The 26,039-nt window shown below is 38.8% G+C and overlaps 1 protein-coding gene across 1 annotated transcript; it reads right to left on the reverse strand.

Annotated features, from left to right (window-relative positions):
* Positions 1 to 1,290: 1,290 nt before the first annotated feature.
* Positions 1,291 to 24,709, reverse strand: dr1 (down-regulator of transcription 1). Its single transcript, XM_048539882.2, has 3 exons — positions 24,160 to 24,709; positions 11,105 to 11,268; positions 1,291 to 2,505 (listed from the first exon to the last, which is right to left on the reverse strand). Exons 1-3 carry the CDS (start codon positions 24,377 to 24,379, stop codon positions 2,356 to 2,358), a joined length of 534 nt encoding a protein of 177 aa, XP_048395839.1. The 5' UTR covers positions 24,380 to 24,709; the 3' UTR covers positions 1,291 to 2,355.
* Between the last annotated feature and the right edge of the window lie 1,330 nt (positions 24,710 to 26,039).

A 26,039-nucleotide genomic window follows, 5' to 3' on the forward strand; every position in this document is an offset into this window, starting at 1 on the left:
TAGCCAGTTTGCTTTACTCCATACAATTAAATAAAACAGCTGGAGTATTAGAAACTGCAAGGGCCCAGCCATCATTTCAGCAATCATGGGCGGCATGGTGGCTCAGTGGTTAGCACTGCAGCCTCACAGCATCAGGGACCTGGGTTCAATTCTAGCCTTGGGCAACTGTGCAAACTCCACACAGACATTCTCCCCATGTCTGCGTGGGTTTCCTCCGGGTGCTCCAGTTTCCTCCCAAAGACGTGCAGGCTAGGTGGATCGGCCATGCGAAATTGCCTGTAGTGTTCAGGGGTGTGAGAGTTATAGGGGGATGGGGATGGGTCTGGGTGGGATGCTCCAAAGGGCGGTGTGCACTTGTTGAGCCGAAGGGCCTGTTTCCACACTGTAGGGAATCTAATCTAATCTAATCTAATCTAATCTTGTGCTCTGGAACTTGTTGAAGTCCTAGCCAAGCTGTTCCAGTATAGCTACAACACTGGCATCTACCAGATAACAAATATCCTGTAAACAAAAAGAAGGGCAAATTCAAACCAGCCAATCACTACCCAACAGACTACACTCAGTATCAGTAAAGAGATGCAAGATGTCACCAACAGTACTTCTTCCACATTAACCTACTCACTGAGCACAACCTGCATAGTTTGGATTCTACCAGGGTCACTTGGTTCCTGACCTCATTACAACTTGATTCAAACATTGACATAAAGCTGAATTCCAGAGGTGGGAGAGAATGACTGCCCTGGTATTTCAAGGCCACACTTAATTGACGGTAGCATCAAGGAGTCCTAGAAAAAACTTGAGTCAATGGGACTCAGGGGAAAATCTCTCAACTTGGATGGAGGTATAGCTGGCACAAAGTTTGCTGGAGGTCAGTCATCTCAATTCCAGAATTTCTCATCCAGAGATCCTTGGGGTTAGTGAAATAGGTCATAATTCTAGATTCACAGGTTTCTAGAAGTTGAGTGAGGAAGCAAATGGCACGCAATAGAAATTACTAGAAAATCTCAAGAGCCCTGGCAGCATCTGTGGAAAGAAAGCAACGTAATATTTTGGGTCTATTGACCCTTCTTCAGAATTATGACACCCTCAGCCACAGCATCTGTTTCAGGTGATCTTTTGCATGCTATTTCAATGAGGCAATGTTAATGCAGGGGTGAAAATTGAGGACAATTACAAATAAGAATATGAATTTGTCAACATTTCCAAAGGATAATAGGACATTTTTTGTAAATCCGAGTGTCAACTTTTGCTCAGTGGTAATACAATTCTGAAAGATAGCAAAACAAAAAGTGGATTTTTAACATTTTTAATAAAAACGCGTCTTTTTATTGCTAAGAGAAACAGCACATGAAAAAATGTAAGAGAACAATAAGCACCAGGGAAGAGTTACATATTAACTAGCACAATCAACTTCGCATTGCGATTTAAAAAACATACACTCTGCATTGGAAATCTCCCACAGATAAAGGTGAAATTTGTCAATCCCAAAATAGTTAGCAGTTGTGAATATTTCTGTAAGAACTTGAACATGACAGTACAAAAACAGCTAAAACATTTAAGCAGCAGTTAACATACACTCTCTAAGTACCCTAGCTCATTTGTCAATCTTCCCACCGTTGACTTCACTCTTTGGTATTATAACTGCTGACTAAAATGATGTTTTGTTTTTAACACTGACATTGGGAAATAGAGTTTACTTAACATCCATGAGTTAAAACTAGCCATGAAGTAAGAACACGTGCCACATAAAATTAAGAGTAAATAGCCTACGACAGATCTGACGGTTTTACCAAAGTTAATATTGTTACTTTTTAAAATTCTGTGAACCCAGTTAAACATCCTTTTCAAAGGAAAAATGAAATATGGGCAGTTAAATTTGGATTTTTTAAAGTCATTCTTACCACCGGTTACAAGTCATACATTAAAAAACATTTCAGTTGCAAACTTAAATAAGCCACTTAATAAATTTTGCTTTCAGTATTGAACAATAAGGAAGCAACCGATTACACAAACTGAAGCATTACTTCTCAGATTCATGAGCAGTAACAATACTGAATTTCAGAAAGATACAAGAAACAGGTGCTGGAGCTTCAAAGTACTGCAGTGATTTGTTGCTCCCAATTCTGGTCACCTGTTAGGTAAATATTCAATATTAGTCTGCAAAACTTCCAATCCTGTACACGTAAGTGATTCACTGTTACACATGAAAACTCATGACAACCGTAACTTGACCAGTGACACTCTAACACCAGGAGCCAGTCTGCAAAGTTGTGAATGAAGCTGGAAATTGCAGACAAACCAAGTCATTGTTAACAATGTGGTAAATAATGTGTACAACTAATTTGCTGATAAAGTTTACACATCATCCTCTTCCTCTTCATCTTGTGATGATCCTGCTTTGTTGACTGGATTGGCTGTGGCAGATGCTGCTAACTGTGCTTGCTGAGCTGCTTGCTGCATCTGTAACCATTCCTGCTGGGCTAATTCTGCCTGCTGCTGTCTGGCCTGTAAAAATAAGGGACACATGTAAATGTCTTTCACAGAAAGACTAGAGGCCTGCCAAATGACATTGAGGGTGAGACTAACAAAGCACCTTCAACAATACAGTCAATCTGCTTACAGAACATAACAGCAGGATGTGAGCAAGACCTTGATTCATTGAAAAAATTACATTAAACCAGGACAAAAAAGACTACCTTTACCTCAAAACATGCTTCTGAACAAGGCAACAATGTTTAGAAATATCAGTAAACAACCTGGACAAGAATGCTAATTGATCCAAAAAAAGTTTATTTAAATTACGAGTTTCGCAAACTCTGAATTTAACACCGGATATTCACATTTTCAGAAAGTTATCGTGCCATTTAGGTCACTTAGACCCAGACAGTGGAGTTTGGTCATCCTCCAGTGAATTAATGTTGTTTTTGACGACTGCTGACACTTTCAGAATTGGTCAGCTAAATTTGAAGGGTTGAGGAGCAAGGGAAAATAAGGAAAGGCAGATAAAATACTTTGAAACAAAAAACAGAAATTTCCGGAGAATCCTGGCAGCATTAAAAGAATATTTGGTAAGAGCTTGGGTTACCATAAAGGATTCTCCATTTCAACCACTCCTCTCGCCTGAGGCATGGGACCCCTCAGGTTAAGCCACCACCAGTTATCACTGTCTCATGAGAGCAGCCCTATGGTCCAGTTGGACATGGCAACTTTCCCTTTGGAGTAGATTCATAGCTCGGGTTGTGGGTGTTGAGGTTGGTTGGCTCACCGAGCTGGTTTGTTGACAGCCTAGATAGGGCTTACTGACTGTTTAATTTACAGCATTTCAATAGCTTTCAATACATATTAACTAACAGTATTTATTTGCGGTAGGCTAAATTTTAAAAGTATTCTTACTCAGAACTGATTTTTAATGAACAAGCGAGCAATGAACATGACATAAATTTCGATTTGGAGAACAGTGAAATTTAATTGAATGTAATGGATAGGAAACTTGTTTTTTTCCCCCAAACTGTCTTCTTAGCTTGCCCAAAATAACCAGTATTTGCAACAGAATGGAACTTTCCAAAGCACTTCACAGAGTGGGGGGAGGGGGCTGCAATGCTGCAAAACTATTTGAGAAGGTGACTGAAAAGATGGTTAAAGAACTTCAGTTTTCAGTGAGATAGCAAGTTGGGAAGAATACTTCAGAGCATGTGATTCTGCTTCTGTAAGTGGAATAGGTGGGGTGGGACGGTGATGCAAAAATGACTCTGGAATCAAAAGGAACAAGAGATACTCTATCCTAGTGATGAGCGCTGCAGGACATTACAATGACAAGGAAAGCAAAAGTCGGACAAATAATTGAAAAGATCAAGAGTTCTGAATCTGAAGCAGAAGGACCAATGAGGGGCTGAAAAGAGGGAAGCAGTGAGAGGAGAACAGGAACATGGAGGAATTTCAGACAAGTTCCAGTTATATTCTACTGAAACAGCAAAACAAGGGAAGCATTCACTCACTTATTCCATGTGAGGGTTTCAGAAGTGAGGAAGGAGGAGATTGGGAAAAATCCATAGAAATTGGTAACCCATCCTGGGCCTGAGGTCAAAAGAATCAATACATGCAGACAAAAGGTGTACAAAATGATCAGAGGTTTAAACAGAGTGGATAGCCAGAGACTTTTTCCTAGGGTGGAGGTAGCTATTACAAGGGGGCATTATTTTAAAGTGAGTGTAGGTACCACCAACACTAAGCATTGCGGTGCACAGAGGTATACAATGTTGACGTCAACACAGACTATGTCAACATCACATGCTCAGTTGACCCGCTTTGTTGTGAAGTACTTTTTGAGAGGTACTCTAATTTACCCTCTTTTTTGCAAATTTTGCTGTGTTACCCATAAATATGGGAGGACAAAGTAAGAAGAATGTTTACAGGAAGTGTCCTGGTGATAACATTGTGGGTAGTGAAGGTAAAAGAAAGATTGTATCACTGGAAAAGCATCTAGATGTTATAAAGCATTTTGAACATAATGAAAGAACAAGTGATGTTGTTTGAGCAACAGGAAAAAAGAATTCTACGTTACGCACCACTAGAGACAATGCCGATAAATATAGAGCAAGCTGTATTGCTGGAACAAGCCTGAGTGCTAACAAATCTGAGAGATCATGGCCAAAGGAACTTGAGGAGATGGAGTGGCTTCTAAGTGTCGTGGATAGAAGACCAAACGAAAAGCGACATAGGATCAGCCTTCTCACCATAAAAAAGAAAGCCGTATCAATTTATGAAGACCTAAAGAAAATAAAGCTGAAAATCCTGCAGATGTGCCTGCCTTTAGTGCTAGTAGTGGTTGGTTTGCTGGTTTTAAGAACCACTATGTTTTTCATAATGTAAAGATATGTGGCAAAGTTACCAATGCAGATGAGGAACATATGATGACATTTCCTCCCATAGTGAAAAAAAAATTGATGGAGCAAGTTAGCTACAACTTAGATCAAATGTTCAATTTGGAGGAGACAGATTTTTACTGAAAGCTGATGCCATCAAGAAGCTACATTTCTATGAATGAAGCGCACACTCCAGGCTTTACAGCTGTATAGGATCATTGACTTGCTGTTGGGTACCAATGCTAGTGGAGACTTAAAACTTAAGCTGGCGGTGGTGTACCAGTCTGTCAACTCACGAGCCTTGGAAAGTTACCTTAAGTCTATTCTAGGTGTCTATTCTAGGTCAAGCAAAAGAGATTGGATGATGGACAAATTTTTTCAGACCTTATTGTTAATGTTTTTAGAAATTATTGCAAGGAAAAAATTTGGATTTCAAGATTCTCCTCATCCTGGGTAATGCGCTAAGTCATCCCCCCACCACTGATGCTTTCAGAAAATGCAGCGAAGTGCTATTTCTATTTCCAAACACAACCGCTCTCCTTCAACCCATGGACCATTGTATAATAGCAACTTTTACAGCTTATTATTTAAAAGTGCTCATTTAAGAGGCTGATTGCAGCTAATGAGGGCTAATAAGGAGAGTGTTCTTCAATTCTAGAAGAACTTTAACATCAAGAGTGCAATTGACATTATCTTGGAGACCTAGGATGATGTCAGTACGGACTGCTTGCATGCAGTTTGGCAGAAGTTTCGCCCACATTTTATTCATGAATTTCAAGGCATTGTACCATCAGAAGAGCTCCCAAGAATCAAAGAACATTGCGTTGCTCTTGCAAAGCAAGTTGAATTTGAAGAATGAGGAGGTTGAAGAGCTGCTCAGCTCCCACTGTGAAGACCACTGATATACAACAACTTGTTGCTGAGGGGGAAATGGAAGCTGGAGATGAAGAAGTTGTCCAAGATGCAGCACCAGGGTATCTTTTCACTTGTCTTTTGTCTTCTATCCTGAGGGAAGTTGAGAAGCAGTTGCAGCTCTTATAAGACAACGATTACAATGCAGAATGCAGCAGGGTAGCAGTTTGTGGAATATGGTGTTAAGTGGCACCCTATGAACAGTGTCTTTATGAAAGAAGAAAAATGACAAAGCAGCAAAAACTGGACTTTAAGCCAACCCCCAGAAACAGTCAGAAGACAATGAATCACAACCATTCACCTCTGGATTGACTATACTTTGTTCTAACCCTGCAACCACAACTGCACCTGGAGGACAAGGTGGTGATGATGATGATGACGACGCCGACAATGAACATCAGCACCTGTCTTAACAATTTGGCAACCTCAAAACCACCTGCTTGTCCCATCAAGTTATCTTCAATTTTTTTTCAAGATAAAGTGTTAAATTTACTGAATTATTTAATTATCAGATACAAATTTAAAATTAATTTAAATTGCACTATCCTTTGTGTTAAGCTAACTAAAAAATTGTTTCAATTTTGTGTAATATTCTTGGTGCCTATTTTTTCCAGAAGTCCCGTTATTTTTGTTGTGTGACTTTCTAATGCACAAGGTCACACGAGCACAACTATCACGTTATAGCAGAAAGGACTGTATGTCTACTATATGTCAGGCATTATGTTATAACTTTATTTTACAGTAATCAGGAGAAAAAATCTCAACTGTGGTTCTTTGTTACATAACAAGGACTGTACAAGACTTATTTGCACTGCTTTGTTTATATTGCATGTCTGTGTTAGTTATTGGGTCTGAAAAATCCACGGTTGAAAATGCAATTTCTGGTAATATTTACATTTAAAAGGGAGACTTGCTTTGATGCAAATAGCTATGAGTGAAGCATTAGCTTCCAGGAACATATCTACAAGTTCAAATGAATGTTGTATAATGGAAAAAAAGAGAGAGAAAACAGCCTTTGGAAAGGATTTTGGCACAGCATCGTGTACTTAGAAAGCGGAGAATCCGAAAACTGAGAAAAAGACAGAAAATATTCAAAACAAATAAGAACAGAAATTGCTGGAGAAACTCAGGTCCAGCAACATCTGTGGAGAGGAAACAGACAGTTGTAGGAATTCCAAACTTAGTTAAATGAACTTGTTCACACATGTATCTGGAATCCAGATTAAGTAATATCACATTTTCCAATCAATTCAAAGTAGAAATTGTTCTTTTGACTTGTAAAATATTACTCAGTATCTACTGATTGCCTTCTATTTAAAAAGAAGAGAGGGGGAGAGGGAGAGAAAAAGTGGTATCACAGACCAGTCAGCCTGACACAGTAATGGACAAAAAGGCTAGAGTCCATTATAAAAGATTTAATAGCTGAGCGATTGGAAACCAACGACAGGATTAGACAGTCAGCATGGATTTACGCAAGGAAAATATTGCTTAACAATTCAATTGGAATATTTTGAGGATGCAGAGTTGATCATTTGGAGCCAGTGGATTTGGCTTGACTTGGACCTTCAGAAGGCTTTCAAGAAGGTTCCACATAAAAGATTAGGAACAAAATTAAAATGTGTGAGATGGTTGTACTTGTACAGAAATGAATAGAGATCAGGTTGGTAGACAGGAAATACTAGAAAAAAAGTATTTTCTTCCCCCTAAGAAGAGGCATCACATAAAGGGATACTGCCGAGATTAGTGCTTGGACCCCAGCTATTCATGATATATATTAATAGTTTAGATGGGGGAACTAAATGTAATATCTCCAAGTTTGCAGATGACACAAAACTAGGTGGGAGGAAGACCTGTGACGGAGATGCTTCATTCTGAATTGGACAAGTTGAATAAGCAGGCAAAGACATGGCAGATGAAGTATGGTGTGGATAAATGTGAGGCTATCCACTTTGGTAGCAAAAACAGGAAGGTAGATTATATGAATGACAATGAATTAGAAAAGGAGATGGTGTGACGAGACTTGGGTGCCCTTGTACTCAATCACTGAAAGAAGGTAGGTCCAGCAAGCAGTGAAAACAAATGGTATACTGGCCATCACAGCAAGAGAATTTGACTAATAAATAGACAGGATAAGAATATCACCCAAAAATAAAGTGGTTATAAAATATTTTCTATATGCTTGGGTGATTAGTACATTGAATGTTTTTAGGAAGCGCATAAAGCAGGAAGTTTTTAAAAAGCAAAAAGTGACTAAATATTTTAAAATATTTAAGGTCATGGAGAAAGTATACAGAATGGCATGGAGCACCAACCCAGACACCTATACACCTTCAACCATGTCTCTGTATTATTTTTATACAACACTTACAAGGCAGGTTTTATGCAAAGGGTTGGAGGTGCCTGGAACAGACTGCCAGGGGAGATGGCAGAAGTCGGCATGATAGCAATATTTAACAGGCATTGAGACAGACATGTGAACAGGCTGGGAATAAAGGCATATGGATCATATGCAGGCAAATGGGATTAGTTTAGAGTGGCATCATGGTTAGCATAGACATGACTGGCCAAAGGACTGTACTTGTGCTGCAATGTTCTTCGCTTTATGTACAGGAGCAGACATTCTTGCTGCAATGTACAGGGCCTTCGTGTACAGCTGGTCTCATTTATGAGGATGGATGTTCTGGTTGTGGAGGAAGTGCAACACAAGTTTATCAAACTCTCTGATGAAGGGTCTAGGCCCGAAACGTCAGCTTTTGTGCTCCTGAGATGCTGCTTGGCCTGCTGTGTTCATCCAGCTTCACACTTTGTTATCTTTATCAAACTGATTCCTGGGTTGGCAGAACTGATGTATGGAAAGAGACTGGATCAGTTTGGACTGTATTCACTGTGGTCTAGATGAGTGAGGGGAGGGTGTGTGGAGATTGCACAGAACCCAATAAAATTCTAATAGGACTGGACTGGGTAAACATGGGAAGGATGTTCCGATTTGCCAGGGAGTCCAGAACCAGGAGTCACAGACTAAAGATGTGAGACAAGCTGTTTAGAACTGAATTGAGGAATTATTTTTAAAGCAAGAGTGATGAGTTTGTGGAATTCTCTGTCACAGGAAGTGGCTGAGACCAAAAAAATTGAACATTTTCAACAAGATGTTAGATACAGTTCTCAAGGTGAGGGGGATCAAAAGGTATGTGGATGAAGTGGGAATACAGTACTGATTTGGATGATTAGTCATGATCATATTGAATGGCTGAGCAGCCTCGAAGAGCGAAATGGCCTATTCTCCTCCTATTTTCTATATGACACATTTAGAAGTAAGAATTAATGTAGAAGCCTAAAATTATGTCAAATGCTGGAACAACTCCAGCAGTATTCATTCAGGGATGTGGCCAAGATAAACAAAGCAGCTTACACTGGTTATTCTATCCTACTTAAAAGAAGCTTTCACAGTAATGCCATGAAACAAACTACATTGTGGATGCCTGTAAACAACTATTTGCATCACAACAGAAGTGACATGACTCAATTTATTTGGATACAAGCTGCACAGAAGTGGTACTGATCATAAAGTAGACTCCACAGGGAAATAAACCCACCTCACTATTTTGCTAGGGAAAGAAACAAAAGTAAAGATGGTATTTTTCCCAGGTAGGGCTGGGGGAAAATCCAAGTCCAATCCTCCAATCCATTTTAAGAGAATACAGAATCAATGAACTTCAAGAATAGGCAATTAATACTTCAAGTTTAGCTTGAATTCATTAATTATTTTGTACTATTTTCTCCACTGTGGTCAGAACCTAAAGTAGTTAACAGACTAACCTGGAATACATTATAAAGTCAGAGGTTAAACTCTTTGAAATCATGTTTTTTAAATAGCCACTCAATGACATTATCTAGACATGTCCCTGACCTGAAATATTTATCACTTCTCTCAAAATAGACGCTGCCTGACTTGCTGAGTGTTTCCAATATTTTCTGTCTTCTTTTCAGATTTCCAACATCTGCACTTCTCTACTTTTGAATGAATACTTTAAATCTTAAAGTCGGAGAATCCATGTACTAAATCTATACAACGCACAACACATTCTACACCTGCAATCAACTCTCTTCAGTCTGAAGTTGTATCAGAGATAATGGGAACTGCAGATGCTGGAGAACCCGAGATAAGTGTGGAGCTGGATGAACACAGCAGGCCAAGCAGCATCTTAGGAGCAGGAAAGCTGACATTTCGGGCCTAGACCCTTCATCAGAAAAGGCGGAGGGGGTGGAAGAGGGTTCTGAAATAAATAGGGAGAGAGGGGGAGGTGGATCAAAGATGGACAGAGGAGAAGATAGGTGGAGAGGAGACAGACAAGTTAAAGAGGTGGGGATGGAGCCAGTAGAGGTGAGTGTAGGTAGGGAGGTGATAGATCAGTCTGGGGGGGACAGACAGGTCGAGGGGGCGAGATGAAATTGGTAGGAAGGAAATGGGGGTGCAGCTTGAGGTGGGAGGAGGGGATAGGTGAGAGGAAAAACAGGTTAGGGAGGCAGGGACGACTGGGCTGGTTTTGGGATGCAGTAGAGGGAGGGGAGATTTTGAAGCTTGTGAAATCCACATTGATACCATTGGGCTGCAGGGTTCCCAAGCGGAATATGAGTTGCTGTTCCTGCAACCTTCAGGTGGCATCATTGTGGCACTGCAGGAGGCCCAGGATGAACATGTCATCTAAGGAATGGGAGGGGGAGTTGAAATGGTTCGCGACTGGGCAGTCTGAAGTTGTTTACTTCAAATTGAAATCTTTCCATTAAGATGACGCAACAATAACTAAATAATTCAACTATTTGCTAAAGCACAACTGACTTTGAACTAAGACATTCATTTTTCATCCAATTATGTACAACTTTATTATTACTTCAAATTTAATCTCTCAAGCTACGCAAGTGATCTGAATCCCCTTACTAGTTATTATCCCAACTGCCAATCACCCAGTCTACCTTAGCATCCTGGAATCTAACCAGCAGAAATGGCTACCACATCATATTTGCTTGTCTAGATTAGAAACACCAGATAGCTAAGCAATCAACCTAACAGAATTCCAATGAAAACCTCGCTCTGTAAAAGTCACCTAACAACAGTGGTCCAGACATATTATCTAATGTCAATCAATTAAATATTTGAATAATGCTTAAAGGCAGATCTTCTGCTGAAAAATTGTCATAAACAGTTAGTTCAGCAAGAAGTTAACAAGGAAACTGCAGAGGCTGATTGTTGCCGCAACACTTTGGAATGTTTTAAAAAAACGGTAACTATTTAATGTCCATATACACAACTTGTCTTCAGATCCACTACTTACTTTTGCAAATAGCTCCTGCTGTTGGCGCAACAGTTCTTCTTCTGGTATGCCAAGATTTTCAAGACGTGAACTTGCTTTTCTCCTCTTTAGTGCCACTGTTTTACACTCTTGCAGGACTTCCTTTACTTCACTAATGTAAGAGCAAAATCCAAGACTCTCCAGGGCTTTAAAAAAAAAACAGAAAACAATTACCATATTAGAATTTGCATTTATTGTACCAGATATTTTCCAGTGAAAAGTAACTAACAAAGGAAAAAAATCTTAAGTACCTGGACTTGTATAACAAATAACACAGGATCCACACCCAACATAATCAGTTTGTTTATATTATGTTGGCCACCCTGCTGCACATTTACAGAGTTCTAATGTTTCCACCAATCATTTCAGGGACATTAATTTCTCTTCAACATGATTAAAGGACTTAACATTTGTAAGTTTTGTTGCTGTGGATTTAACTTCCGTTTGAAAATTAACAATTTCACCTTTTTTTCTTGGTATCCAACAAAATTAAGGTTAATCCCAAATCCTGCTAATGAAATATTGATGCAAATTAACAAAAGTTTAATGACATGATATATCAACTCTCTGGACAGTGCCAGACTTAGTGAGTATTTTTAAGATGGGTCTAGAGGACAAGCAAGTGAGAACTGCAGGCTCATTACGGATGACTGGTGTCTGAAAAGATGGGGACAGTTGTTATGAAATGAAATCCTTGAACCCAATCTCAGGTCTGCTCGGCTGTAAAGTGTAGCAGATTGAGGATAAAGCAGCTGGAGCTGGAAAATGGGACTGGCAATAAAATTAACAGGCGTGAAGATACACATTTATTTCCTTTGATTTTGGATTTTGAACTAAAAAAGATACTGCTTTAAACCAAGATGACAAAATAAAGAGATGACTGCAGTTTCTAACAAAAAAATCAGGTTTACTTGAACACGTTGAGAGTTGAATGCAATAGTGTATTTTCCTGGAAGAATCAATGTAGAAGTTGATAACAAAAAACCAGCAGCTTCTGAAATAAGGGAAAGTGCTTGACAAAAACATTCTAATTGGCCCCTGATCACGGCTTTGGGGGCTGATTCAAAAGAGACCCGTCCAACCTAAAGAGGCTTCAAAAAAAATGTTTCTCCCTCATTGTGGCGGCACCAGAAATTCTCCAGTAACAGCTCTCTCTCCTGTACTCATTTTTTTCTCCAAATCCTCACTGAAGATTTAAAGAGCTTTTTTCAAAGACAGTGAAGGGACAAATTCTCAACCAGTGAACGAAAGAGTGCATCGGTGTGCAAACAACCTGTGTCAACAGCAAAGAATCGAAAGGAATGGGTAGAAACCAAAAGAAACGACTCAGCAAATCCTGTGATGCAGAGAGGTGCTTATGAACTGTGTTTCCCTGATTTTTTGTTTTCTTTTACCATCCTTAATATACATGCTTTGTCTGTCTTTGTGTGCTGGGTGAGAATTTAAGGAGGATAGAGTACATCCAAGTAAAAAAATTCATATTTCCTAACTGCCACTGGTTAAAGCTGATTTGTTTGTAATAAAGTTATTTTCTTGTTAAGTACAAAAACCTGGTTAGTGTTTTCTTTTAACCAAAGTTCAGTCATGTAAATTGGAGACTTTGGATAGATTGATTCAATCTTTTCAAATCTGTGACAATTCTGGGAAGAGTGGGGTTCGATTTCCAGCACATTAACCCAATGAGTCATGTCACATGCAACCCTGAACCTTTGTTATCTTTGTGTACTGAGTAGAGGTGTTCTACAAAGATGTTACCTGGTGTTAGCTCCTCCCAACGTTGAGGAATCAGCATTGTAAGCAGCTTAAGAAAAACACTTTGTCTAAAACGAGTATGTGAGGTGCAGTAATAGCGTAAGAAAATTTGCAACTAAAAATAACTGAAGTGTTAAGAGAATTTTACACCTAAAGCTCTCCACATTTTTGATGGAGGAATTCTCAATCTAGTCATAACTTTTAAGTCTGTTCCATTAGGATTCTCATTGGTTTGGAGTGGCAGAAATGATGACAATGGCAGCATTAATAAAAGGTAATTCTACTTTGAATCTATTAAATTCTACTAAATTTTTATTTAGCGTTCAGAATGCTATCTTTACTTCTGGCCAGTTGCCAACAACCATTTTAGTTATTCTCAGCTCACATATGGCAAGCCTGAAATAAATACCAGCAAATTACCGAATTTACCAACCAGTGGCTTTATAATTTAACAATCCAACAATTTTAGATTACAAAGAAAAACACAAGCTTTATACATGTACAATCTATTTCCCTTCTCATTTAACAGCTTACTATTACAACACTATTAATCACTTATTCAAGAACTTACCTTTTTTTTGGGTCTCTTTTCTGGAAGTGAGAAATTGGCCTTTCTTGCTTCAAAGAGACCCTGATGTTGGGCTTTTCAACCAATTTAGGCTAATATTTTGGAGGAACATCCATAGCTTCTGATGGAGGAGGAAAAGTAACCTTGTCCTCAAATTAAACTGGCTATGATTTTAACACCAGAAGATGTTAATTATTCAAGTCTTGCAATGTAAAATTCTTTGATTTGTTTTCATTGAAATGAAGTTCAGTAATATTTGGAAACATTGACAATTTCCAAAACTTCTCAACTATTTTAAAACAAAAATGCTACTTTGGGTAATTCTGACAAAGAACACAGTATTGCCAGAAAGTATATTATACACAGGCAAGGTCACAATGTTGAACAAAAGTAGTTGGCGACATCTGCGACAAAACAATATTCATTTGAATTATGAGAAACTGTTGGTATTCACTTGTGATAACATTCACATGGATGTTACCACATACTGCCTTAACATGTATTCACCAAAAGCTAGATAACACCAAGTTCAAAAAGTCACATTGGAATTGAGGAAACAGACGCTACACAGCCTGTTACATCTTTTCAGTTAGATTTTTAAAGCAGCAACAATAAAATCTACACCATTGTTTAGTGCCACTGTAACTCAATCATTTCACACAGATTCCACTGCTCACCCTATTCACTGTGACTGTAACTCAAGAACTGCTTCATCTCTAATACCGCTTATCTTCACCTGTGCAATATTGTCCATTTCTGACCCTGCTCTGCCCATACTCTTTCCTGCCAAAACCCTCATTCATGTGTTTGTTACTATTAAATTTGACTATTCCAATGTTTACAATGCCAATCTCTCATCTTTCACCCTCCAAAGGGTGAGCACTCAAAAACTCAAAGCCTTGTTCAGCCATCACACCACGCTTGTAGAACTGCAATGGCTCCTGGTCCACAACATTTGCTCTAAAATTCACATCTTTCTTTTCAAATCAATCTGTGTCCTTTGCTTTCCAAATCAACTCCAATCCCATTGTCTGCCCTGATCTCTGGGGCCTCTTGCACATTGCAATTTTAGGAAGCTGTGCCCTCAGCTTAATAGGCCATTGGCCCTGGAATATCCTCTTTCTACCCATCCACGTTTCCACCTCTCTCTCTTCCTTTAACATGCTCAAAACTCACCCCTTTAGCACAGTTCTTAACCACCTGCTCCAATCTCATATCGCTCTGTACACAAATTGCTTGGCAATGCTCCTGAGTGTTCCTTAGGATGCTTTACTATGTTAAAGGAGCTTTATAAATCTACGTTGTTACTATTGCTTCCTCAGGTAAATGAAACATTTGCAGAATGCTCAACAAGATGAAAAAGCAAGGAGTGGGAACATTGAAAAGCACAGAAGCTAAAACTAAAGATTTGTAAAAGAAGCGATTTATTTAAGTTCAGGGCAAGAAGTGGTTGTGAGAGGGAATATTATAGGCAAACAGCACTGGGACTGAATGGTCAACCCCTGATAAGAGAACTTGCAACTGTCTGTCCTAAAGTACTTCATGTTTTTTGTAGGCAAACACGGCAGGTAATATTCAAACGGTAAAAACACAAACAACAACTAGATAAGCGTCCAATTCATTTGCTTTAATGATACAGTTTGAGGGAGTCAATGTTGGCAGACACACCAGATGAACTCCGCTGCTCTTTCTAAACAAATATCCCCAAGAAGGCAACTGCAGCCTCAGTTCAATATCTCAGCTAAAAGTCAACACTCGACAGTGCAGCGCTTTTGGTACTGTCCAAAGTACCAAACCAGTAATCAGGGAACATCCGTATGCAGGTGACTGTGCCCTAGGTGACCACAAGAAAGACAGCATCCAGAACATGGAAAACAAATCCAAGTGGTGGCAAACAGATGGGATTTCAAATAATTATCTTCAAGGCCAAGATTATGTTTCAGTCACTACAATGTTGTAAAAAAATTCTCATACCTCCGTAGTAGACTTTATAGGAATGTTACTAATGATGAATATCCCAGCGTATGCATCCAAAAAGCAGGTTCTATTTCCAGCTAACACCAGTATTAAGCTGAAGACCATAGTTTAACTCTACTAGGCCAGTGTCCTTATCACTCTGGTGTACAGTACAGAATCCTGGATTTGCTACAGGCACAACATTAAAGCTCTGGAACACACAAAGACACTTGAGGTCCAATATGAGAATGTGACAGAGGGCAAAATGACAAGCAATTATATCTTTAATTGTGACAACTGAAAGAAATGCAGATGCTGTAAATCAGAAACAAAAACAGAAATTGCAGGTTTGGCAGCACCTGTGGAGAGAAATCAGAGTTAACGTTTTGGGTCAAGGGACCCTTCCTAGGAACTGATGGTATCTAGGAAAGCATCAGTTTATATGGAGAAGATAGGGTGAGGGGATGGGTTAGGGAGTAAATGATAGGCGCAGCTAAAGCCCAAAGAGAGATAAGAACAGTTGGACAGACAAAGGAGTGAACAACAATCTACTAGGAGGGTGAATTGCTGTTAATGAGGACTGTTAGTGGCTAACAATGATCGTTGTGTAGGTCTTTCAATATGCCAGGTTCAATAACATGGAGACCACCCTCGAGAAAATTTAACTTAGATGGGCAGGCCATGTGTTTCACATAAATAACTACAGAATTTCCAAATGGATCGTCTGCACAAAACTGTCTTCACATAAATGACAAAGTGATCAGTTAAAAAAAAAACAGAAGCACACCCTAAAAAAAGAAAGGCCTACAAACTTTTGCATCGCAGCCCACCTTTCTTGGAAAGGCACTGTAGCCCACCATAAACCATACACATTGAAACGTATTTTGTGGACTACATCAATCTCACAAAATTCAATGCACCATGCAGAAGGTAAAAAGTGATGTACTTGCTGAACTTTCCTCAAACATCAATATAATCTAGGCGTGTCAATCTCACAGTCTCTAGAGCAACCACAAAGACAACAAAACTCATGAACGTCCATGTGATACTCAAATTATGACAACCTTAGGCTATGCACTTACATAGGTGAAACACAGGTTTAGATGAAAATAGAAATTCAGATAACGAGGGTGCTACCTGTGCAAAAATGAATAGTTAGAGAAAAATGGTTCAGATTGATAAAATGAAGACAGGGAGAACGTGGTCAAGACAATGATACTGTCAGTTCATTCTGTGGGGACAGGACGGTTAAGACAGAACTCATGCTCCTTTGTGTTATCAGGAGCTGCATTTCCAGACATCTGATTGAAGCTGTCTTGTTGGCAGGTCTCCAAAGTCCGTGCAATACAAATATTGGAATTCCAAGCAATTATAACAGGCCAGAGTTTATGGTCAGTGGCGAGAAAAGACTGTTCAATGCTAACCTCAAAGAAAACCTTGCCAGGAGATTTGGCGACGTATGTGATGAAAGTTCCAACCTCTTCATGCACATAAGATTGTAGCTTATTCAATAAGGCTTCCAAATTCATATTGTCTAATAAGCCACTGACATTATATAATTCTGACAAAGATGAAGGTATAAGTCTTTAACAATCAATTTTAAAAAATCTTTTAAAATACTGATTAATCACAGTGCAGATACTTAATATTTCAGAAACTGATCAATTGATCTGCTGTAGTTATTAATGACCAATAAAAGCCCAGCTAAACCCCAATAAACACCTCACTTTTAATGAAGTTTCTAATGATATGAGCGCATAAAGGTGTGGTTCTCAAATTTATTCACTTCACTATCTGCCAGTAATAGATAGGTCCACAATACTTTCTTTGGCAGAGCAATGAATGACAGATCACAATTTTAGAATTCCCATGCTATTCTGCATTTGCACCAAATCCTTAAGCTACAAAATTAGAAGGGTAAAAGTTGTAAAATAACAACTGCTCATTTTCATTGGGTCTGGGCCAATGTTACATCTTGTTTCAAATTTGACAAGAAATTGTGATGGCACATCAAGAACAAAATTTCACTTCGGAAGAGTTCACAATCAGAAATTTAATTGTGTTTCCAGTTAAGTAAAGATAAATAAATACAGAAAACAGTGAAGTGTCCAGTGAATACAGATTCAATGTTGGAATCAAAGGGCGTTATCACTGCCTATTAAAACTAACATCAGATCAAATTAGCAACACATCGGTTTGTTTGCACCAGAAAACATCAGGCCAAGTGCAAATCTACTGTTACATAGATTTACTGCATCAGCATTATTCAGCTAAACATTATAAAAGAATCTGGCTGGAGTTTATTGCGATTTAGAACAGCAGAACTTAGCCTGAGAAAAGAAAAAGCCTTCTATAGTTACTGCTTTGTACACTAGTAAATGAAATACCCACACTATACTGTGCTAATGCAGCAAATATAATCATCAATTCTGCAATTCAATGTGTGAAAGTACCTGCAGAAGTACTCTTTAAACTAAGGAAGTTAAGTCAGCTTAGAAACAATGCAAAAATAAAATGAGGGCACATCAAATAAACATTTAAAATTAAGGGTGCAAACATGGTTTGACCCCCAATCATATATGCAGAAAATATAAAATATTGCACTTGCAGGTCTGAATTTAATTGACACACACAGCCATGGTCTGTTACAGTTAACAAAATGAATACTGCTGACAAGTTCAAAAGATAGCACCACAGAAAATAATTCTGGAAGGAGCAGAACTCACTAAATCATCTGGCAAAAAGGGTTGCATACATTTAAAATCAAACAAGAATTTATTTGATTAAACCAACCAAGTGTACTTTTATTTTACCTATATTTGTATTTCAAGGTAATTGTCCCCATCAACATCTATAATTTCTACACATCCATCATCATTAATTTGTAAGTATTTAAACAACTTGTTCAAACATGTTACAACAGACCTGTGACAGGTAGGATGTGAACTCCAATTCGTCGGCCCAGAGGCAGGGACACTGTGCCACAAGAACTCCTGGGATTAATGTACACACTATTTAAATGACTGTCAAGTAAAGGTAGGGATATATTGAAGTACCCAGTGGATATTTAAATTTTGGCCAGTAAAATTAAAACTAAATCAAACAGCCTCATGCCTGTTTATGTAAATTTCAAGTCTACTGCTAAAAGCATTTATTGCACCTAATTTGACTAAGGCAAGGATGGTCCGAAAAGTGCATTCGAATGATTCCATATTTCTAAGCTTTGTTTTACCTTTCCAGCCTTCCCTTTTTGATATTCAGCTGGAAAGAAAGCTCACTGTGACAAAGCCACGTTACTATCTACATGTGGTGCTGCATTTCAGAAGCTTGCAATACTTGGGAAATAGGTGAAGTGCCTCCGCGACAGCCTACATTTTGTCTATCAAACATCCAATGAAATCATGATTCCTGTCATATTATTTAACAAGACACAAAGAACAAGAAATGTAATATCCAATTGTAAGACGGCAAAAGAAACTAATCAGCCAATCATACTAAATTTAATAATCAAATCCTTTAATAGTGCAAAGGAAAACAGTTAACTATCACAAATATGAGTAGTATAACTCAAATTTAAACACTTCACTTCAACCGTAGCTGGATGTGGAAACATTCACTGTACTATCTACTCTCTACCAACCTCAAGCTATCAGAAAACAGTGTTTTAGTAACTAACAAAGTTGTAAACAATTTATGCATTTCTGTTTGCTCGTACATGTGGGTGTGTGAACAGAAACAACACCTACTTTCAAAAGCATGCACCAAAAATGACAGATAATCATGAACAAAGTTAGTGCAATCACGAGTTGAGATGGTTGCTACTCTGTGATACACAGCAAAGTCTTGCCGTTCATGAGGATGTGCTACCGGAGAACACTGCAACCAATGATTATCTTTGCAAACAGTGAACATTTCAGTACTGTATGTGACATATGCGCAGCACACATTTTACTTCAGGAAGTATTTTTTTCCTGAGCTATGGATAAGCAAAAAATAGATCCACAGTCAGCATTCAGGTGTACAGTAAATGTTGCAAGTTAAGCAAATTCACAAAACGCAAACTTGTGAATGGCAGAACATGACCATACAGCATATTGTAAGTTCCAAGTAAGTTTAATTCTTATTTATAGTCACTTAATTGTATCGTTAATATTTCACATGAGCATACAAGGATTTTAAAGCAAAGAAAAAACCTCAAGGTTGCTTAATTCAAGAACACATGCAAAGCTATGGATTCTAGTTTTGAAACCCCAGCTACATAATAAAACATTATAAGTTCTAATGCAAATAGAAATAGGAAAGAATAGAAAAAAAAGGAACAGAAAATGTCATTGCTACCTATGTGCCAGCTCAAGTGCTCAAAAAAGTAGCAAACTGCCTCTTAACATATTTCGCATTACTTCCAGGCTTCACAGCATAAACAAAAATAGCAGAAATACAGAATTGTTACTAAGCTACAGTATCTACCAGAGGCAGGATGGAAATTAAAATTTAAAAAAATGAAGTAAAAAGACATTAATTGATAAACTGATTAAACTTAAAGGATAAAACCTTTAGTCTAGATGAAATGCATTCAACGTCCAAATTTTTTTCCTGAAACATTGATCCAGCCCTTGCTGGAGTACTGTCACAATGCTCTGTAAAACAGTGAACTCTACCATTCAAGCTAGACATTCAAGATCCTGTACGTTCTCTTTGCTTATGACATTGTCAACAATCAATACCAGCAAATTTTCAACTGCTCTTCCTATATCAAAACATGTACTCCAGGTGCAATCCAATAATGTTGCTGTATTTCTGCAACATGGCTGACTCTTTTCCTGTTTGTATTGCATTAGGTAGATCTAAAAGACAACATTCTATTAGCCATTTTATTATACGTACATTTTAAGGCCAACACAAGTCTCTGGACCGAATTATTTCTGCATTCATTTTTAGAAATAACTTAATAAAAAGGAAAATGATGCAGAGAGATGGAGGAAGGCAGTTTCAGACCTCCTGGCCTGGATAAATAAAGAGGCAGTGCAGCCATCAATGGTGGCATAAAACTGAGAAGGTTCGAGAATCCAGAATTTGACAAGCACTGATCTCTCAGTAAGTTGTAGAGTCGATTACAGATAGGGATGGGTGATGGTCTGGAAGGTTTTGAGAACAGAGGTGAGCGTTCTAAAAATAAATTCTTTACCTATGAACAAACGTAATCCCCCCACATAATAAGTTTATAAGATACAGCAGAAGTAAGCCATTGAGTCTGCTCCACCATTAAATAAGATCTTGTCTGATCAGGTAATCCTCAACTCCACTTTCCTGCGTCTTCCTCACAAACATCGATTCCCTTCTGGTAGCTAAACGGAACCCAGTGATAGTTAAGACACGGGTAGCCGTTTTAATGATGACTCAAATTCACAGACTATGTAACATGGTAGGTCAGCCAGAGATGCATTAGAATAGCCAAGTCTAGGGTGTTTTAGACAGGAGTAAATTCAGGCAAGGTTACAATAGCAGAAATAGATGTAATAATGATACTATATATTTACTCTGGCTAAGATGCCTTTCCTTCCTATCATGTGCAAATATAGAGATCAACATCTCCCACAATGAAATGTCAGATTATGTAGGTAACAGTTCTAACACAAAGAAATAAAAATGAACCCACACTCAGGGAAGAGGTCCAGTGAACAAAGCCATGTGAGGTTCAACTTGAATTGATCATGCTTCATATAAAACCCTGGGAAAACCACACATTTAATGTTTCACCTTTAGCAATACAGCCAGAAGAGGAAATGTATCACAGTTTCAGGCTAAATAATTATAATGAAACATGGTTTTCCATTGGTCCTGGGGCAATAAAGAAATATGGACTGAATTATCTACTTCGACTCCCCAAAAGAGTCTTTCAGCGCCCAGTACTAACAAATAATTTTACAAGTTTTTTGCTATGAAGCTTGAATTTGGCTTTCCAGGCAGTTAATTCTAAGATTACTGAGATCACTTACACAAATTTGACAGCCATATTTCTATTCCATGGCCATTCACCATCATTCCTGTCACCAGAACTACATACAAAAATGCACTGCTGGCAAGTATTTAAAAAATATACAGGCCTATTGGTTTGCAATGCTCCATGCATGTTATATAATTAGATATGCTGAATATGCCATTGCACACGCAGCTGAGCTAATTTATTTATCCCAAATGAAGTAGAATGTGGATTTCACATGCAGGCGATATATATTGTGCTTAGCAATAACTGGTATTTTTGTTGAAAGTAGTTTATCGTTGACTTCAAATTGCTGCATGACAGGCTTTTGTTTTAAAAGCAAACAAAAACTACAGAGTACTTGTGCAGCTATAAGACTGGAAAATCCCAGTTACATTTATCATTTTCTGCTCAGGAAACAATTAGTCTAATTTTGGTATCAATGCTATTACTAATGCATTCAACATCTGACTTCCAGTTGCCCTCAGTTACCCAAATATGTCATCATTTTTTAAAACTTGCCTTTTAGAATCAAGCCATTAGGCAGTTTTTCTTAAAAACCTACCCAAACTTTGTTTTCATCGCAAACGAACGCTGCATTTGCTCACACCGTATCTTTCTACAGGGCGATTTCCACGGTCTTTGGTATATTCAACAACTTTCAGCTTAAAAGCAGCTGAAAAAGAAACAGTCTGTGAAAAACACATAATCGGCTCTTCGGTTGTGCTCATATGCACAATGGGAACCTTAAGCTGGCTTCAAAGGTTAAACGTTTGAAGATGTACTAAAAATAATGAGCAATCATTTGTGGGTTTTTAACCTTAAAAAAAGATGTTTCTACATTTACTCACTAACACAGAAAGGGGAAGTTAATAAAAGATGAATACATCCCATTACATAGTCTAGATAAGAGCCTAACAGTTCTACAGCAACAAACCAGAGTTAAGTACAAAACAAAATCTTAATCAATATTCAGTATGTAAATATTGTCTGAGGCAATAGTGAAGAGAGAAAATGGCTGACAACTCATTCACATTTGTCACTAAGCAACATTGCTGGCATCTGTCCAGCTGAACAGCTTACATCTTGTGTAAATTATAAGTCTAAAGGCAAATGATAAATTTGGAGGATGCAACGGTAGCCTGGCCTAAAGGAAAGACCGCTTGAGTCCAAACTAACTTACCTAGTTTTATTAACCTTTTTGGTTACTCACACATTTCTTATTTTATGCAATCACCCAAAGAAAGGGTGGAGTCCCAGGGCAATTGCTTTGATTGAAGCCAACATTTAAAAAGGATCCAAAAAGGGTCAATCCACAACTGCAAGAGTCAGTAGGGTTTTTCACAAACTCTTTTGATTTACATGTCATCCAAAACAGATGTTGGCACCTAGTCAGTTATAAAACCAGTCAGCTAATGTCACTTTAAGGCCAGGAAACGTGCTACATTGATGGTCTGTCTGCAGGAAGAAATGGACTAGTCTATTAGTAGTGAGCTCTGATTTGAATGTTTCACAGTATACAAAAAATTAATTCACCTAATTAATCACAATAAGTTGTACTTAACTTTGTAATTATTCAATTCAGGTCAATATTATTCTAAAAATGACACAATGTAAATATAAGCTTTCTTGCAGTATTCTATGTAAGTCATATCTGTCGCCTGAAAAATACAATTGGGCAAATTCTGGCTTGATTGTATATCAAACCTCAAAACATTTATAGAACTGACAAGTGTAAACATTCCATTCTAACTTCTCCTGAATCTGACCTATTTGACATATTGGCATTTACAGCAATATTTATAAAAACATAAATATAATTCAAATGAATACTGATAAACCAGAGAAGGAGCATCTCCAAAAGACAAGCTCATATTATCTAAGTTAGGTTGAAATTTTCACAACCCTTCTACCGCAACAAAATGTACCTAGCATTTATAAAGAATTGACCATTGGAGCAAATGAACATGTGGTTAATTATATATAATTTCAGAGGATGGCAGAGAATATTCAATAACAATTGTATATTGGAATTAGGGCAATCACAAATTAGAAAAAAATTCAATTTAATGATCATTGGTTTAATTTTTACATTTTCAACAGTACATAAGCAATTTCTGTACAAGCAAATTGAGTTGAGTTAGCCAGACGGATGGAAACAACTCAATTACCTCCACCATTCACATCCATAAAAAAATTTAAAACCTTTTCACAAGCAAAGTCTCGTCGCTAACACAAACAGAAATTGCTGGAAATGCTCAGCAGGTCTGGTAGCATCTATGGAGAGGAGTCAGAGTTAACATTCTGGGTCCAATGATCCTTCTTGAGGTATTTTGAGATTTTCCGGCAATTTCTGCTTTTGTTTGATTAAGCATCTGCAGTTCTTTCGTTTTTTTTGTTTAAAGTCGTGTTACGGTCTGTCATTTGAATACGGTTCACCACACTCTTAAAAAAATCGCATTCTGGAAATTATCCATCTTGAGATCGATGAAATCTAAAATGTTACTTAAGTTGCCCAACTCGCAAATGCGCAAAAACACAACTGCTTTCATTATCAACTTCTAGCCCCCTACCTACTCTCAAGGCTGCTGCGGGGTAATTAGGATTTATGAAAATAATTTCCCCCCCGAGTGACAAACTGGGTTCAGGTGACTGTTCCTATCGGAGACACCAAAACGACAAATGAATACATGAACCTTGCGTGAAACACGTGTCCAGGGCTCTTGTCCCTTCGACTTTTGTCACCACGACCACCCACCGGGGCCCTGCCCTTGCCCTCACCTTGGATAACGTGCTCTGGGGAGATGGTCTTCTTCTCCGACTTGTTGCAGATCTCGTTGGCCTCAGAGGAGATGAGATGAATGAACTCGGTGCAACAGCTCACCACCAGCTCCCGGGCTTCGTTAGCCACCCGTACGTTAGGCAGCGTCTCTTTGATCATTTTATTGATGGCCGCCCGGGGGATTGTCAGATCGTCGTCGTTGCCGGACGCCGAAGCCATGGCTCGAGGAAGTATTTCACAAGTAAAGAGCCTTCTTTGGATTAAAAAAAATCCTCACACCAACGCACCCCCCCCCCCTCCGTCTGTGATATAAACTCCCCTTCTTCCTCCTCCACCACCACCACCTCCAAAGGATCCCTCTCTGTCTCCTCCGATCCCACCAATGCGATCCTCGGAAGCTCACGTTAAGTCCCCGAGTATCCAGGCCCCCGAACCATGCAGCCCCAGTCACCGAATCAACCTCCTTGTCTGTCCCACACTCACTCCCCTGCTGCCGGCCACGCCGCCATCTTGGATCGGCCACCGGAAACCATCCGCGAAGCCGCGGAGTACCGCACTTCCGGCGTCCCTGCCCCGCCCACCGACCCGACCTCCATGAGGACCCCCAGCGGCAGCAGCCGGAATTCCTCGTCCTCAGAGATCGCCAGCACCGCCGCATTTAGGCCACTCGTCCCATCTTTAATCATTTTAGGTGCCAGCCCCAACTCAGGACAATATGTCTTTCTTCTTAACCTCTAAGTCCACAAGGTTGCGAGTTCCTCCCACGATCCCAGAGACCAAGATACAAATATAAAGCAATAAGCTGCGGATGTTGGAGAGCTGAAACGCATAAAAACACAAGTTGCTGGAGGAAACTCAGCAGGTGTAGCAGCATCAGTGGATTGAAAATAGAATGAATGTTTTGACTTCAATGACCCTCCTTCAGAATATAAACTGTAACCGATCTGAAGAAGTCACTGGAACACAAACTTAAAGTACATATTTGTACTTTGGCTAATGTTTGGAGTCCAGTGTAATAGTGTTCCATGTTAAGGTATACAAGATCAGTTCAGACCATTTTCATCATTTATAAGTTTCACTGATTCTTCCTGCTGTGAAAGTGTTTCAAAGAAGAACAGAGAAATTTTATGTGTGGTCTTCACACTGAATATGTATCACTGTTACACTATAATTGTGGTCCCAACACAGACCACTGTGGAACTTGGTAACCAGCTGTTTTCCTGAAAAAGACCCCATTATCCCCATTTCTGCCGTTTGCCGATCAGCCAAGCCTCCATCCATGATTGTAATTTGCTCCTAGGTTATTGAGGTTATTACTTAGTTCCAAATTTTCAAATGTTTCCTGTGTTCTTCAGAAACTTTGAACTTTGAAAGCCAACTATGCATTCTGAAAACTCTTAATTGCCATCAATTTGGATAAATCATTCAAAATATTCCCAACAGAGTTCAAAAATGGGCATTGGATCATGGGATGTGCTCCTTAAAATGTTAGATACACAGGTTGCTGATCTTTCGAGATCTCTGCAATTTATAGACAGTGACATTGAACTGAGATAAATGTTCCCACTGTTGCCAAAACCCACATTCTCCCCCTGTCTAATTTGCAAAATTACAGTTAATTAATTACAGTTCCACAGGATTCAGTGTTGGGACCGCAATTATTCACTTTATGTATTGATGATCTTGATGAAGGAACTGAGGGTATCGTTGCTAAGTTTGCAGATGACACAAAGGTAGGTGGAAGGGCAGATGATGTTGAGGAAGTGGGGAGGCAACTGAAGGAATTGGACAGGCGACATTTGGAAAAGAATTGGCAAATGGAATAACCCAATGTGAGCAAGTGTGAGGCTATGCACATTGGAAGGAAGAATATAAGCAT

Source organism: Stegostoma tigrinum, chromosome 8 (assembly GCF_030684315.1).
Source record: "Stegostoma tigrinum isolate sSteTig4 chromosome 8, sSteTig4.hap1, whole genome shotgun sequence".
Taxonomy (NCBI): Eukaryota; Metazoa; Chordata; class Chondrichthyes; order Orectolobiformes; family Stegostomatidae; genus Stegostoma; species Stegostoma tigrinum.

Excerpts from the sequence above, each read along its gene's own strand:
- dr1 (XM_048539882.2), bottom strand. The coding sequence starts at position 24,379 with ATGGCTTCGGCGTCCGGCAACGACGACGATCTGACAATCCCCCGGGCG. Across the intron at positions 11,269-24,159 it reads CCCAGAGCACGTTATCCAAG|CCCTGGAGAGTCTTGGATTT; the intron begins GTGAGGGCAAGG and ends TTTTTTTTAAAG. Across the intron at positions 2,506-11,104 it reads AGCAGGAGCTATTTGCAAAA|GCCAGACAGCAGCAGGCAGA; the intron begins GTAAGTAGTGGA and ends TTATTTTTACAG.